At 53.8% G+C, this 16,149-nt stretch overlaps 1 protein-coding gene and 2 long non-coding RNA genes across 3 annotated transcripts; all 3 read left to right on the top strand.

Moving 5' to 3' along the window:
* Window positions 1-5,602: 5,602 nt before the first annotated feature.
* LOC147527467 (uncharacterized) lies at window positions 5,603-6,408 on the top strand. Its single transcript, XR_015222703.1, has 3 exons — window positions 5,603-5,721; window positions 5,848-5,994; window positions 6,178-6,408. It is a non-coding gene; the product is annotated as an uncharacterized LOC147527467 (long non-coding RNA).
* A 3,301-nt stretch (window positions 6,409-9,709) lies between these two features.
* LOC147527466 (uncharacterized) lies at window positions 9,710-13,261 on the top strand. Its single transcript, XM_086623134.1, has 4 exons — window positions 9,710-9,789; window positions 9,995-10,163; window positions 11,961-13,176; window positions 13,242-13,261. Exons 2-4 carry the CDS (start codon window positions 10,041-10,043, stop codon window positions 13,259-13,261), a joined length of 1,359 nt encoding a protein of 452 aa, XP_086479260.1. The 5' UTR covers window positions 9,710-9,789; window positions 9,995-10,040.
* A 165-nt stretch (window positions 13,262-13,426) lies between these two features.
* Window positions 13,427-14,474, top strand: LOC147527465 (uncharacterized). Its single transcript, XR_015222672.1, has 3 exons — window positions 13,427-13,577; window positions 13,744-13,794; window positions 14,446-14,474. It is a non-coding gene; the product is annotated as an uncharacterized LOC147527465 (long non-coding RNA).
* Window positions 14,475-16,149: the final 1,675 nt, after the last annotated feature.

Here is a 16,149-nt window from a genome sequence, read left to right as displayed (position 1 = left end):
AGGCGGTGTGCTGTGTCTGTGTCTGTGCTATGGCGGTTTTGATTAGCTTGCCAGCAGGCCACAAAACCAGCTAAATGTCGAGTTCCCACTTTCAGCCTATCCAGCTTCCAGTTTTCATAACACTTGTAAGAATTTAATGCCTAAGAGCTCTGTTGCTCTATCAAACTTGGCTGAGATTTGCAAACAGATTTTCAAATGATTTAAGAGATGGACACGAAAGAGCAGGAGCTAAGACAGTGTGATTGCATGGGCCTTGTCTCTTAGTAAATCAGATTAAAAACACAGTCAATCATCTTTTCCAACGGTATTTACATGTCTGAGATTAACATATTTTAGTGGGCTGGACAGAAAGAAAAGAGCAAAGCAAAGAAAGCTGTGCTCTTCAAAAGAGGCTCTCGAGCACCCTCCATCCAGGTGCTCGGAACCATGGCAGCACGGTCACTGCACCAAGCGCACTGAGCCCCACGGCCCCCGGAGCGGGACATGGGCCTTGAACAAGACCCACAGACTCGGGTGTCCTATTATGGCCCTACGCTAATGTGGAGTTGTTCCAGCTGGCTAAGCTCAAACTCAACTGGTTTCTTCAATATGGAGATGGAAACCCTCACCCCGGTGCAGGCTTTAGATTAGACATAGGACACAGTGCAAGAGATGTTCAAGGCCTATTACTTCTCACCACTGGCCAAGTTTACATGTACCACTCGAGTGACTTGATTCATATAGTCCACTTGTCCTTCTTGGCCCGTTCTGTAAAGGCAGCTCCTCGCACAGTGCGTGCAGGGATTCGAAAAGGGAGGATTACCCGGGTCCCTGCTCCTTGGAAGTGCATTGCCTCCTGTTCTCCAGATCCTCAGATTATGTCTACACGAGCCGTGCCACCTTCTCAAACAATTTTGGTGTGGACATTCAGGCATCCAGAGAGGACATCTGGACATCCAGAGTGGGCCAGAGGAAGGGATCACTGCGGGGAGCCAAAGGAACATCACAGAGCATCGAAAAAGTTGCCATTCCCTGAGGACAAAAGGCCCTACCCAGGCCAATACACTTGCATGTTCTATGCAACAGGGAGGTAGATGCTGGAGCCACAGTGGCGTGGGCACAGGCACACACTAACACCTGATGTGCTCCCTGAAGCACATGCCTTGTGATCATATTGCCATCTGTAGATGGTTCTCATTCGGATGCAGCCCTGCTGCTGAACTCCAGCCAGCTGACAGCCACAGGGTCCTTCTCAGGGAAAGCTCAGATCACCTGCTTGATCTGCCAGAGGACGCTGCGGAATAAAGGCAGGGGCTGAGCCAAACAAGAAATGCCGGGCTTGCCCACAGAGCCCAGGACTCCCTGGGTGTGCTCTAAAATGTACCATATACAGTTGGTCATCCCAACATGGCTCCAAGGAGGCTCCGTTGGATACGTGATGCCAAGAGTCAGAATTTGTTCACTGCTGCAAACTTGCAGTTTGACCTGCACATGGAAATCTGTATTCTAGTGATCTATCAGGAATTTCATTGTCCTTTCCCAGGTGAATCAATTTCCAGAAAGGACTTACAAGATCGAGTTGAGTAAACTCTCTATATTAAGCCATTTGCTGTCACTTTGCTTTTGCTTATTGAAACTAAAGAACTTTCTGTTTCTGTGAGAATTTAGACCACTGCACAACAGCTTTTTGGGGACTGATTTTTTAAAAGTATGAGTAGATCATTTCAGGAAGGAACTTAACAGCTCTGTGCTTTTCGAAAGGAAAGAATTGCAGAAAACTCAGAGATGCTATAATGAAAAATTGCTCTTGTCTCGGGCCAGAGTAAAACAAAGATAATAAAGTTCCTACTAACATGGGAAATTGCGGCATGCTTTTAAAAGGCTGTGCTACCATGTCACGATGATAAATAAAAAACTGGAGTCCCCAACACCAGAAGGACATGGAGCTGCTGGAGCGGGTCCAGGGGAGGCCATGAAGATGATGCGAGGGCTGGAGCACCTCTGCTATGGAGACAGGCTGGGAGAGTTGGGGCTGTTCAGCCTGGAGAAGAGAAGGCTCTGGGGTGATCTTATTGCAGCCTTCCAGTACTTAAATAGGGCCTACGGGAAAGCTGGAGAGGGACTTTTTACAAGGGTGTGTAGTGACAGGACAAGGGGCAACGGCTTTAAACTGAAAGAGGGGAGATTTAGATTGGATATAAGGAAGAAATTTTTCCCTCTGAGGGTGGTGAGGCACTGGCACAGGTTGCCCAGAGAAGTTGTAGATGCCCCATCCCTGGAAGTGTTCAAGGTCAGGTTGGATGGGGCTTTGAGAAACCTGGTGTAGTGGAAGGTGTCCCTGCCCATGGCAGGGGGGTTGGAACTAGATGATCTTTGAGGTCCCTTCCAACCCAAACCATTCTGTGATTCTATGGTTTTACGATTCCAAAGAAAGAATCGTGTCATTGGTTATCAGGAGACTCGGCTAGGCCTCTGAGCAGTAGTAAGCTACAGATGGGACAAACCTAGAGAGAAGCACAGGGGTACCATTCACTGCATGTCCTGTCTCAAGAACACTAGTACTACAAGGTACCTGTCTGCTGCAATGATGTGTATGTGGCAGGTCCAGAAAGCCAGGCACAGCATGAAACAGGAAACAGCACTTTCGGATGTCACTTGTCATCAATGGAAAGCCAGTTGTTTTGGGATCTGAGTAGTCTCAAAGTGGTGAAGATCTGGAACAAGAATTTCAGGAGACCTTATGCAAGGAGTTCACCTGAAACACTACAGGCAAAAACAAAGCTGGGCCACTGGGAATCAAGTCCCATGACCACAGCCCAGCTGAGGCCACAGCATTTTGATAGCAAGACTGGGCAACTCTTGTTTCCACTGTAGATCCAAGGACACGGGAGCCTTAGAGTGCCCAGAGCTGCCCCCACCACGTCCCACACCCCAGGCACAGCAGGGCAGGAGGGTGTGAGAGCACATGGTTGGAGCCATCTAGCTGCTTGTGGTGACTCTGACAGTGAGTCCCTTTGGAGACAGCGGCCACCGTGGTGCTTAGACACACGCAGAGACACTGAGCTCTCTCAGAGCAGCCCTTCAGGAAGAGATGAAAAGTTGAGACAGCGAAGAATGATCCCCTCACCCAGCAGCGGTGCTGTGCACGGAAGGGCATCGTCTTTATAGATCGAACTTGTCCAGCTGCAGTTTCAGAAATTTGATTTCTTTTCTATCTTGGTCTCGTTTGACAGGAATTTATAGCTTTAAATTAACCTCTCTCTTCATCTTCTGATCAATAATGTAGAGCTCCTTCAGCCACTTTGTCTAAAGGTTTTCAGAGCTCATTCCCTAAACCCTTTTTTGTAATCTCTGCTTCACAACGCGCTACCCCCAGTTCTGAGTATTTTTGATTTTGCCCAGATTTCTAATGACACTTCAGCTATGTGCAAACACGGGGCTGAATCCATCTCAAACCATGTTCAGGCTTCGACTCTGTTGGAGATGACCATCTGCACAGCCTTAAGAGAGAAAAACAAGACACGAGCTAAAACTGCAGCGAGTCACACTGCGGCAGTGACCTGCTCGTGATTGCGTCACCACCTTGGGAGGCTTCGCTCCCTGCTCGCAGCCGGGGCCGTTCCTGCTGCAGAACCGGCAGGAAAAGATCCCACCCTGTTCTCTGCGCGTTGGGGTGTCGCGCCAGACGGGAGTTCCTGCTCCAGCGGCGCTCACGGGCTGACGCTGGGATTTTGGGAGAGCGCTCGCGCTGCCCTCCCCGTGCCATGGCGCTTTCCCACCGTCCCTGCGGTGTGTCCCGTCCCCCCCCCCGCCCCTCCGGCGCCCGGGACCGTCTCCCCGCGCTCTCCGCGGCCGCTGACGCTCCGAGCCGCGCTCGCCGGGCTCAGCGCTGCCGGGGCGGCCTCTCCCCCGCGGCAGCACCGCGGCCCGGCGCGGAGCGGAACGCGAACCGCCGCCGCGGAGCGGCCCCGGCCGGGCGCGGCGCTCCCGGCCCGCGGCCCCGCTCCCGGCCGCGCCCGGCGGGGGGGGGGCGGTCCCGGCGGGGCGGGGCGGGGCCGCGCGCGATGGCGGCGGCGGCCCCGGCGGAGGCGCGGGGCCGGGGCTGCCTGCGGCGCCGGCTGCGGAGCGCGCAGGAGGCGCAGCAGCGCCAGGCGGGGCTGGTGCGGCGGCTGCAGGCGAAGGTGAGCGCGGCGGCGCCCGCTCGGGGGGAGCTGCCCGGGGCCGGGCCGCGGCGGCGGGGCCGGAGCTCGGCGGAGGCCCCGGGAGCCGCCGCCGCTCCGCCCGGCCCGGCCCCGCGCGGGGGGCGCCTGGCGCTGCCGCTGCCCCCCCCGGGCCCCTCGGTCGGTCTCCGCGCTCCCGCGGGGATGCCGGGCGTGCGGCCGCCGCCGTGCGGCCCGGTGAGCGGGAGGCTGAGCCCGGGCGGGAGCGGGGCCGGCTGCGGCCCGTTGCAAAGGCCGACGGGGAGCGCGGTGGCCGCCGGCCGGGCACGGCTGCCCGGGGCTCCCCTCGCTCTGCTTCCCGTCGCTGCTGTGGGATGAGCACGGAGCGCTGCGTGCGAAGGGAACCCCGGCCCGCTTTCCTTAATGTTGGAGAAGCGGAGCTTCCCGACATCCCAACGACTCCTCGCCGGCTGGGTCAGGAGCACCGTGAAACGGGCTGAGCTTGGGCTGGAAAGACTTGGAGAAAAGCCAGTGCAGGAGAAGCTGCGTGGTAAAAGCTGCGTTTGCTCATCTTCGCTCTGTGTGCCCGTGCAGGTGCTGCAGTACCGGACTCGCTGTCGAGAGCTGGAGCAGCAGGGGGAGGCAGGAGGGGTGAGTGTGCCGGTTGCTGGCTGAAGACAGTGCGTAGAGTGCGGTAATGCCGGCAAAAAACCTCCCCAAAGCGAGGTCAGAGGAAGACAAAATTTTGCTCCCTGGGGCTGTAAAGAAGCGCTGTAAGTTTGCCCGTCAGTGTTTCGTGCAGTTGCCGTTCTTAGAGCAGCCAGTAGTTCCAGAAAACCCTACCCAGAAGGATTGTAGTTTTGGGAAAGGAGTCTTTACTGGTGGAGTACCATTTTGTCCGAGGTGTCAGGAGCTGCACTGCCTGTAACGCTGTCTGGCCGTCTCTGAAAAAGAACTGGTTGAAACTCAGCATTTCGGAAGGCGAGAGTGCTGGCGTTCAACATACAGAGCTGGCAAGTGGTAGGTAAACTTGTGGCTTAGGAATTGATTTTCAGGAGGTGATTTTTGTCCTGATTGCTTGTTTTTGTGTCTGCCTGTATGAATGTTAAATCCCAGTGAGATTATTTTGTTTGTCGTGTTGGTGTTTGCGCAGATATTTTTCTATGCTTGTACAGAACCTTTGGTCTCATGTTCTTTTGATTTTTGGTTCCGTATTTATACGTATGTACCTGACCTAGATGACATTTGTTCTGCACAGTCAGTAAATACAACTTTGATTCCATCTGGTTTCTCATAGTCCCTAGGCCCTGAAGGAAATGTAAATTTGGAAACTGAGGGAGGTGATATTCTGTCTTTAGATAACTGGAGAGAAAGGTCTCGCTCTGCTGGGTTAATGCAATTCTTGTCAATCCATCCATGTTGACATTTCCAGTATACTTAATTGGAACACTCCGCAATTTATGGATAAAATTTAACTTCTATTGTATCTAGAAAAGATAAGTCTTCTCCTGTGCTTTCCCTTTTGGCTGGTTCATGACTGAGCAGGTGCTCTGTTCTTCTCAGCTGACAATTGGAGCCTGAGGTATTTCTGCAGCATAGACTCGTTCATGTTTTGCCTTAAGTTTTCCTCATGACTACGTGTTTTAGCATGTGTTGCTGTTCATTCCTTGTCTTGGGTCACAGAAATTGTTCTCTTCTGTCTCTTCAGGCAGAGCAGTCAGCAGCAGAGTTGAGAGGGGCTCAGGATAAGCTGAGTGCTGACCTTGCTGATCTGCGTGTGGCAGCGGCCAACATGAGCCGTATCAATGAAGCTCTTGCACTGGATAAAGTGCAGCTGAACCAACTTGTGCTGCAGGTGAGCAGAGTTGCCAAAGGTCTTGCCAGGTGTTTGTCTCCAGCTGCTGCTTCTCCTCAGACTTCCTGCCTTCCGACAGTACATCTGACTGAATATGGAAATGTTCCTTTTTCTGTCCGAGCCAAACCTTCTCCCTAGTAAAGCTTTCGGTGTTGTGTTTCCTCTGTGCTTCTGTGATTGTAGCTGGAGCAAGAGAAGGAAGTTCTGTCCAGTAAAGTGGACGAGATGGAGAGAGGCAAGAATTGTGAGCAGGAGAAGCTGCACTTGTGTGAAAGAACAAATGAAGAGCTCCAGGCAGAGAAAGCCCACCTGGAGCAGCTGTTGAAGAGAGCAGAGGAGCAAGAGGAGAGGCTGCGGATAGAGCTGACGACCCTGGCAGAGGAGAAGGAAGAAAGTGAAGAGAAAGTCAGGTGAGACCAAAACCATGGTGCTTCTGGGTGGGCATGTGGCTGGTTGGCTCAGTGAAGCTGTATCTGTTGGATTCTGCAGTAATTTTGTCCCGGAGACACACGGTAGTGCTGTAGGTCAGGCGGCTTTGTTTCCTTCTGTTGGAAACGTGTTGATGGCTTGCAGAGCTGTTCTGCCATTCTCTGAGCTGTCCTGTGCTGCTCCAGATTCTTTTACTCCCCCTGTCAGCATTGGCCTCTTTTTTGGCTTTTGATAAGCTGCAGAGAGATGCCTGTGTTGTCCATGAATCCGAGCGGGGCTACTACTGTCGCCTGTGGCCAAAGAAACAAACTGTGTAGCTCTGAATCCTTTTTCTGGGGCCAGACCCAGGGCTGCATGTTTCTATTTCTGCTTTTGGTTGTGAGTTCTGCACCTTTCAGAACTGTGTGTGTTTGAGCCTCGAGAGCAGGAGAAAGCTGGACCTCAGTGTCTGCTGCCTTGTACCGTTTTGAATGGGAACGGCACCGGGAAATTGTTGAAATTGTATTGTAAGCTGTACAGGCAACAGTGCTCCGGGGGGGAAAGGAGCTGGGGGTGCTGGTCGAGAGTCGGCTGAACATGAGCAGGCAGTGTGCCCAGGTGGCCACGAAGGCCAGCAGCATCCTGGCTTGTATCAAAGAGTGTTGCCGGCAGGGCTAGGGAAGCGCTCGTCCCCCTGTCCTTGGCACTGGTGAGGGGGCACCTGGAATACCGTGTTCGGTTTGGGGCCCCTCGCTACAAGACAGACATGGAGGTGCTGGAGCGTGTCCAGAGAAGGGCTACGAAGGTGGCGAAGGGTCTGGAGCCCAAGTCTTATGAGGAGCGGCTGAGGGACCTGGGGCTGTTTAGCCTGGAGAAAAGGAGGCTGAGGGGAGACCTTCTCGCTTTCTGCAGCTGCCTGAAAGGGGGCTGTAGCCAGGTGGGTGTTGGTGTCTTTTCCCAAGTAAGAAGCGATAGGAGGCGAGGAAACGGCCTCAAGTTGTGCCAGGGGAGGTTTAGATTGGCTATTTGGAGATACTCTTCATTGAAAGAGTGGTGGAGCATTGGAACGGGCTGCCCAGGGAAGTGGTTAGGTCCCCCTCCCTGGAGGTCTTCCAAAGACGTGTGGACATGGCGCTTGTGCTGTAGGGGTGGACTTGGCAGTGCAGGTTAACGGCTGGACTCAATCTTCAAGGTCCATTCCAACCAAACTGATTCTCTGGTTCTGTGAATTGCTGGAGCCTCTTTAGGCTTTGAGGAGGAAGATGAGAACTAGGTGATGACACAAGACTCCTTACTCTGGACTGTCTGATTCCGGTGCCCTGGAGAAAGAGCTTGGGAGAATCGTGTCACTGGAGGAGACTCGGGAGTTTGTCATTGTTTCCATGTGAGTTTCCTAATGTAGGACCTTGGGTATTATGGGATAACTTGGAGAGAAAGGTTTGTTGCTGATGGTCAGTTTGCTGTCAGACAGTCTGAGTTTTGGGGTAGGTGGTATGTTTGGCACATACCCCGCAGAGGTGTTCCACTGCAGGAAAAAAGCAGGGAGGAGACCCCAGGCAGGACGTTATTTTCTGTCTGTGACTGAGAAGGTGGTAATGGTTACATGAGCATTTATTGCATCCTGTGTGCTTTTCAGATGTTTTCACCTTCCAAGGACAGAAAACGCAAGAGTCTCGAGAGAAAAAAAAAAAAAAAACACAAAAACGTCAGTGTGCCAAGATTTGAATATTGGGTTTTTTTTACAGCTAAAGCGAGCAAAGCTCTCCTGAGCCTTGGGCACATGTTTGTGCCCCCTTGTATGTTTTAGAAGACTCCTGAACTTGCAGAGCTGTACAAACGATGTTTTAGAGATTGTTTGTCGTGCGTCTTGACTGTTAGGCTTTCCCACTCCAGAGCATGTTGTTAGCAAGGCTGATGAACACCCTTAGGACTCTGTGTGTTTCTTGAGAGCTGAGCTCCAGCTTCTCTTATTTGATCTGGCTGAATTAGTTTGGGTGATTATTGAACTGTTATTAAATTATTAAACGTGCAGCTCCTTTTTGATTTTACAAAAGAGATAAATTATTTATTTACAAAAAGTTAGGAAGATCCTTTGGCAATAGGTAACGACAAATCAGCAACTGTTCTTGCCAGGTGTTGTTCTCGAGAGCCTTTTGTTGTCACAGTTTTGGACTCTGTCTGTCCTGTTCCGTTTTAGAGACTGACTTTGATTTATCCCTCGAATGCAGCATATTCACGTTGGACTGGCAGAGAAGGGCGTAATCCCAACTCTGTGCTTGTTCTCCTTCCTGAAGATCCACTGCCCATCGAAGCAGTGACATCATCCTGCTGTTGTGGGTTTATTGCTGTAGCGCTCAGGGGCCCCTTTACCCCGGAGGACGCTGTCCTGATCGCATCCCTGCAGGAGCGCGGCCGTGCTGTGAGCTGGAGGGACCTGGCACCCAGGAGGCTGCCTCAGGCCAGGGAGGGACCTGCAGCTTCTGGTTCCGGAATCCTGTGTGTGTCACAGAGCAGTTTGCTGGAGACGAGTGATGTAAGAGTGATGTAACAATTTGCCCCTGCAGTACAACTTGCCTTCGAGAGGGCGAGGAGTCATTTGGGCTACTGCCTGCTTAGGGAGCAGCACCTAAGCAAAGGTGGCAAGCGTTTCTCTTCAACTGGTGGGCCAGTTTAAACTGAAGGACACCTGCGTCTCCTTTCAGGTAGTTCTTGTTCTCGTTTCTTGCAAATGCTGCTCCGGGCATGAGATGGTACAAGTCCATCTGGTGTATTTCTGTAGTCCCTTTTCAGCACAGGGAGCCGGGAGGATGACCTGCCTGTGCCTACACTCTGAGCAGCGTTAAAAAGTCGTGAGTCAGCCCGGGCAAAGCTCTTCTGTGCCCCTGCAGAGCACCGTGGAAGTGCTGATGAGATCGGGGCTGTGAGCAGAGGCCGGGCTTTGGCTTGCTGGCACCGGCTGTGTGGGCACAGCCACCCGAGTGTCCTAGAGCAGACCAGAGCAAGTTCAGATTTGGCTCTTGAGATCAAACTGGTCTGGGCTCTCCGTGTTCTGCCAGGTCGTAAGGAAAGCCTGGGCATTGCCTCGGAGGGGCTGCACTGCTCTTCTAAACAGCAGATTTCTGTGTTTGCTGTGTACAAGTTTCCGTGCAAGCCCTTTCCCGTACTCGGGCGTAGGGATCTTGACCGCCTTCTTACTGGAACAAGTCCTGTGGGTGTGAGGAGCAGGAAAGTCATTTCTCTGCGTGTTCCCAACTTGCAGGTCAGTGAAGGAGACCCTGGAATCCAGCCCGCTTGAGGCTCAGCAGCACTTCTCTCAGCTGCAGATCGCCGGGAGCCGGCTGGAAATCCAACTGCACACGGTCACGCAGGCCGAGGAGGTGACACAAGGTGAGCGCGTCGTGTGCTTTGTTTTTGGGGATCCTCCTGCCCAGGGGAGACGGTATAAAATCAGCTGTGTGTCCGCCGTGCTTCTGCGGAGTCAGGGGGCTGGAGGCAGATCCCTCCTGCACTGAAATTCCAATGGCTTAAGGTCAGTAAAGCCAGAACCGTTGTTTGTGTTGACCCTGAATCTTGCCATTTGTCGTGTTGGCAGGGGAAGTCAAGTGCCTCCAAGGAAGCTGGAAGCAGAGAGATCTGGCATGAACCAGCAACAGGAAAACATGGCGGAACAGCTCCTGCGCAGAGAAGAGCGAAATTACAACATCTTCGCCCTTCGGGACGCTCATCCCGAAGTTGAACTGAACCAGCTCCTGCGAGACGTGGTAGGAAACAGTGTGCTTCTGAGTTCTTCAAGCCAGCTTCGGGGGCTGGCTTTAGAAGAACATAGCCTGGGCGTGTGACCTGGCAGCCATCCTCTGCCATAGGCCCAAACTGAGTTTGGAGCACTGACTGCCCAGGAGGATGGGTTTTTGCTTGGGGGGGGCAGGGAGGGGTGCCGCAGGGTCGTTGACCAAAGGAAAAGGCTTTTAAAGCCTCCCCTGAAATATTTCGGAGCAGTCAAACAGAGGTGTCTTCTGGGCGGTGTTTTGAGTCACCTGCTGGAAGCTCTTTTGCGCCCAGACCTCCTGTGCCAAAGCAACCGTGTCCTGCACGGAGAGTCCTCCTTGTGTGCTGCCCAAAGGCCTCTTTGTGCAGACTGCCCGGGGGCAGCAGTGCCCGCAGCTGTGTCTGCAGGTATGGAAAGGGCAGGGCAGCGCTCGGAGATGGCAGCGTGTCCCTGGGATGTCAGACCTTTCCCAAAGCCTGTTCAGCACCCTAAAACTGATGTAATTTTCAGCACCCCCCCTTAGAATTGCGGAGTTTTCTGAAGGAACTGCCAGCTGCAGCCCTCTGGCAGCCTGGCGTTTTCTCTGCTGCCAGCTGGGTGCAAAAGTGGCTATTGAAAGGCAAACGGGACAGCAGAAGAGGAGGGATCCCCTCAGCAGCAAGGCCCTTGAGAAATGGCACGCATTTGGCGTTGGATGGCTAGGAGTTTGTGGGAGATTCAGTCCCAGGTGGACCGTGGATGGACCACGTCCGTCCTGCCAGTCTCATGAGGAAGCTGTGTCTGCAAGGGGGCCGATGGTGTCCTAGGAGACCAGCAGCACAGTGCTCTGAGAGCACGTGGGCCCGTCAGTCTTTGAGTCTTGCCACACAAATTTTATGTGGGAAGTTTCAACCCGTCTTCTCTTTCTTTCTGTGCAGATCCTGCTGGAAAGGGAGCGTGCGAAGAACGTTTTGTTACGGGAGCTCCGCCAAACTGAGGAAGAGCTGACACAAACCTGCCAGCAGGTCGAGCAGCTCAGGCAGGAGCTGGCAGAGGCGCGACAGTATGGGCAGGTGAGCCTGGCTAGTAGGGCAGGTTGGAGGAACGGGCGGTTGGCAATCGGGCGTAAGGGGAGGGAGGCTGTGAGCGCCGGGTAGCAGAGTGCAGGGCAGCCACAAGGCTCTGAAACCAAAGTGCTGGGCCTGAGGAGGCAAGGGCTGGCGCAGGCACGGAAAGCACGGAGCCTGGTGAGCTCCAGAGACGAGCAAGAGGAAGGCCGGGTGCCAAGGGAAGCAGAGCTGCGTCCCCCCACAGCAGCGCAGACCTGTTGAACTCCTGGACAAAGGGCGTTGTAAATAGAGCAGGTGTAGATGGGGTCAGGGGGAGACTGGGAAAGTTCTCACAAGCTGCAACAGCACTGGGGTCGGGGAGCCATCCTGTAAGCCTGCCCCGCTCTTCGGCTTTCTTCCCTGGGTGCGCGCTTAGAGGCAGCGTTCCGTACAGGAGACGAGCCTGGACTTTGGAGCCAGTGCAGCTGTTGTTACTGGATCGATATTTTCCCACTTGTCCATTTACAGTCCCTCCAAACATCCGTTATGGACAGAGCCTGATAAGTGCAGTACAGTTCTGAAATCTTTTTTGAGTGGCAGTAGAAAATTGGCACTTGTCAGGGAACCCAACTGAATCGCTCCCGTTTTCTAGGAGAAGCTCCAACTGGAGCCCTTGACTGCCAGTGAAGCAGGAGTTCCCATCCAGTAGGAAAAGCAAACCTACGTAGATGGAATTACTGACTCTCTCTCTCCCTGTTTTGCAGCGTGAACACGAGATGCTGCAAGAAGTGACAGACAAACTGACAGGGGAGATGCGTCTTCTTCAGGAAGCAGTCGCAGCCTCGGAAAGCCGAGCAGACAGAGCGACAGATGAGAGCCATGCCCTTCAACAAGAACTGCAAAGTACTCTGTCTGTCTTAAAAATGAAAAATGGGCAACTGGAAGCGCAGAGGGAGAAAATCCAGATGCTCGAGAAAGAGGCAGCAGAGGGAAGAGCTTTGCAGGAGGCTCTCACTCGTATGACCACCATCCTGTCAGGGAAGGAGAGAGAAGTGGAGCTGTACCAGGAACAGATCCGAGTGCTGGTAGAGCAGAGAGAAGTGCATCTCAGTACTTTCGATCAGGTTATTAAGGCCATGACAGAGAAAAACCAGACCATGGGATTGCAGAAAGAACAGATCCGGGAGCTGGAGGAGCAGCGAGAAAAACAAAGGATTGCTGCCAGCAAAATGAGCCAAGAGCTGGAAGAGAAGGACCGGGAGATCAGATCCCAGCAAGGACTGATAGCGGAGCTGGAGAAGCAGCAAGAGATGCAGAGGACTGCTCTCAGCAAGATGACCAAAGAGCTGGGAGAGAGAGACCGGGAGATCAGATCCCAGCAAGGACTCATAATGGAGCTGGAGAAGCAGCAAGAGTTGCAGAGGACTGCTCTCAGCAAGATGAGCAAAGAGCTGGAAGAGAGGGACCGGGAGATCAGATCCCAGCAAGAACAGATACGGGATCTGGAGCATACGAAAGGAAGCTTGAAGGAGAAAAACGCAGAGCTTGCGTCTCTGACTCAGCGGATCCACGAACTGGAAGTGTTCCTTCGAGAGCAGAAGGAGGTGGAAGGCAAGCGGGCCAAGAGTCTAGAGCAGGATCTAGACAAAATGAGCCAACTGCTGGAAGCGAACCATTTGGAGCTCCTCAAGCAGAGAGAGCAAATGAACATGTTGCAGCTTCGTGAGGAAAGCCTGAAGGCAGCACTAACATCGTGCCAGAAGCAAGTGAGCGTGCTTGAAGAAAGGGTGAGGCAGAGAGAGGGAGACAATGCCACTCTCATGCAAAAGCTCCAGCACCAGGAACAAGAACTGAAGACCTTGCAGAATCTCCAGCTTAGGCTGAGGGATAAGACTGAGGAGGTTAGACAGCACCAAGAGCGAGGGAAGCTCCTGGAAGAAGCCTTGCGTGATGAGAGGGAACAGAAGACCAAGGCTCAAGGTGACCAACGAGAGTTAGAAGAGGAGATAAGAGGTCTTCGGGAAGCTCTCCGGCTTGTTCTGCAGACTCTGACAAAGAAGGATGAAGAGATCAAGTATCAGAGAGACAGAGTCCGGTATTTAGAGAAGACTCAGAGAGAGAGAGAACATGATCTTAGGAGGCAGAATGAGCTGGTGGAAGCATTAACACCAGCTTTGCCATGGAGAGCTGAAGGGGAGACCCTACGGAAGCCAATCCGGCAAGTCCAAATCTGTGAGGAAGAGGAAACAGAGAGGAGGAGAGTTCTCCAGGAGAGAGAGCGCAGGAGACTGACGAGAGATTGCATTGGTCGGTCACTGCCAGACGCACGTGGGTTTTCTCTGCCTGAGTCTACCCAGCACGAGGCACCTGCTTCTGGACAGGTGAGGAGAGAATCTGACTGGGTGGGAGGAGGCTCTGGCCGTACAGAGGAACGCTGGCAAATCCCAGTGGCCGCAGCCCCCGGGACAGACCTAAGAGAAGTTGAATGTGGACCATGGCCCTGACCAAACTGGAGACCAAAAAGAAATGCTTGTGTTTCCTTTGCAGGAGGAGTCCCAGGCGTGCTGCCGTGGTCAACTGGCCGAGTTGCAGGAGCAGGTGAGGAGCAGGAAAGCTCTCGTCAGAAGCCGCTGGGGCTGTACTGGTGGGCACAACTTTGCACGCTGCTACAGCCCGAGTGGTGTTTGGCTGTCCGGGCGTGAGTGCAGCCGGAGGTGGAAATTCCCAGCCAGCCACATCTGTTGGCCGTGGCCAAACAGCATCCTTCACCTGGGTCTGGTGTCTGGCTTGCCTAAAGCTCAGGCAGGGCGGGAGAGGGATTGGAGGAAATTCAGAAACCTGAAACTCAACGGGAAAGAGAGGATATCCTGAGGACGTTCGCCTTGACTGGAAAAACGGAGGTGCTCTGCTCCAAGCTGGTCCTCAGCAGGCTACTTAGGGCAATCGTTGGGGTCTGGGAAACAGCGGCACTGGAACTCGGTCTCTCGCTTCCTGGGAGATGCTCTTAGCGTGCGTGTCACGTCTCCGTGCCGTGGGTGTGAATGCTGTGCCAGAAAGGGGCTCGGGATGGTTGGTCACGTGAGGTCAGTTCAGGGTGACTCTGGGAACTTCTTGCTTCATTCCACAAAGACAAAGTGTTGGCCAGGGCTGGAGTTAGAGGGTGCATCTTCCCTGAGAGCCGGTACTGCGGAGCTACGGATGGTCCTACCAGCGTGGGCTTGTCTGAGCTCGGCCTTTCGCCTCTTCCAGGTGTCCCTTCTGCAGAGGCAGCTGGCCCGAGGACGACAATCCCAGCAGGACTATACTGAACGCTGTGCCAAGTTCAGCCAGGAGCCGTCGGACCTTCACCAGGAGCTGCCTCGCTCCTCAGCAGCTGTGCTCAGGGAGCCCGAAGCTGCTGCTCTGGGGGCAGAGTCCCGAAGGCTGGATCAGTCTCCGAACGCTCTTTTGCTGCAGAGGAGCAGCCACAGCATGGCAGCCATCCTCTCTCCTGCCCTTCCCAGACACACGTGATGTGTGGCAGTGATTGTTTATTAAAAAAAGTTTAAAGAATATTTGCCGGACTGCGCTTTTTGAGTAGGACAGATCAAGCGGTGGGTAAAGATGTGGCTCAGGAAAGACTCTCCTAGTTCTTGACTTGCACAAGTGAGCTGTTAGGAGCTGTCGCCTGACTTAACCCCCTGAGTTCCCAGCCGTTCGGTGTTATGAAAACGAAGGGGCCAAGAGCACCCACCAGGGATGGAATGTGGGGCAAGAGAGTGGGTGTTTTTCCTTCCGTCTGTGCTTCAGCACAAAAAGCGCCAGTGCTCTCCCGAGATGATTTGCTTTCGGCTTTGCTGCTGCGCCAGGCAGCCTGCGGGAGAGCTGGGCTGTTCTCCGAAGAGCCTTAGTGACAAACTGGAGACCTTGCACAGGCAGAGGCAAGGGATGGGACGGGAATGGATGGGGAGGAGGTGAAAGCGAGTGAAACGGGCGCTCTCCCCGCAGCTTGGCCTTGGTAAGAAGGCCTTTGCAGGCCACCGATGGCGGCAGTCTCAGCTGGAGGTCAGGCGGCTTTGTTTCCTTCTGTTGGAAACGTGTTGATGGCTTGCAGAGCTGTTCTGCCATTCTCTGAGCTGTCCTGTGCTGCTCCAGATTCTTTTACTCCCCCTGTCAGCATTGGCCTCTTTTTTGGCTTTTGATAAGCTGCAGAGAGATGCCTGTGTTGTCCATGAATCCGAGCGGGGCTACTGCTCTCGCCCGTGGCAAAAGAAACAAACTGTGTAGCTCTGAATCCTTTTTCTGGGGCCAGACCCAGGGCTGCATGTTTCTATTTCTGCTTTTGGTTGTGAGTTCTGCACCTTTCAGAACTGTGTGTGTTTGAGCCTCGAGAGCAGGAGAAAGCTGGACCTCAGTGTCTGCTGCCTTGTACCGTTTTGAATGGGAACGGCACCGGGAAATTGTTGAAATTGTATTGTAAGCTGTACAGGCAACAGTGCTCCGGGGGGAAAAGGAGCTGGGGGTGCTGGTCGAGAGTCGGCTGAACATGAGCAGGCAGTGTGCCCAGGTGGCCACGAAGGCCAGCAGCATCCTGGCTTGTATCAAAGAGTGTGGCCGGCAGGACTAGGGAAGCGCTCGTCCCCCTGTCCTTGGCACTGGTGAGGGGGCACCTGGAATACCGTGTTCGGTTTGGGGCCCCTCGCTACAAGACAGACATGGAGGTGCTGGAGCGTGTCCAGAGAAGGGCTACGAAGGTGGCGAAGGGTCTGGAGCCCAAGTCTTATGAGGAGCGGCTGAGGGACCTGGGGCTGTTTAGCCTGGAGAAAAGGAGGCTGAGGGGAGACCTTCTCGCTTTCTGCAGCTGCCTGAAAGGGGGCTGTAGCCAGGTGGGTGTTGGTGTCTTTTCCCAAGTAAGAAGCGATAGGAGGCGAGGAAACGGCCTCAAGTTGTGCCAGGGGAGGTTTAGATTGGCTA

Source organism: Tauraco erythrolophus, chromosome 18 (assembly GCF_009769465.1).
Source record: "Tauraco erythrolophus isolate bTauEry1 chromosome 18, bTauEry1.pri, whole genome shotgun sequence".
In the NCBI taxonomy this organism is placed as follows: Eukaryota; Metazoa; Chordata; class Aves; order Musophagiformes; family Musophagidae; genus Tauraco; species Tauraco erythrolophus.
Note: the sequence above shows the minus strand (reverse complement) of the source record. Positions and strands in the feature narration are given on the sequence as shown.

Bases quoted from the DNA above. Each gene is read 5' to 3' on its own strand.
- LOC147527466 (XM_086623134.1), top strand. From the start codon at position 10,041: ATGAACCAGCAACAGGAAAACATGGCGGAACAGCTCCTGCGCAGAGAA. The intron at 10,164-11,960 runs GTAGGAAACAGT...CCTGTTTTGCAG, and splicing joins ACCAGCTCCTGCGAGACGTG to CGTGAACACGAGATGCTGCA. The intron at 13,177-13,241 runs GTGACCAACGAG...CTTGTTCTGCAG, and splicing joins ACAGAAGACCAAGGCTCAAG to ACTCTGACAAAGAAGGATGA.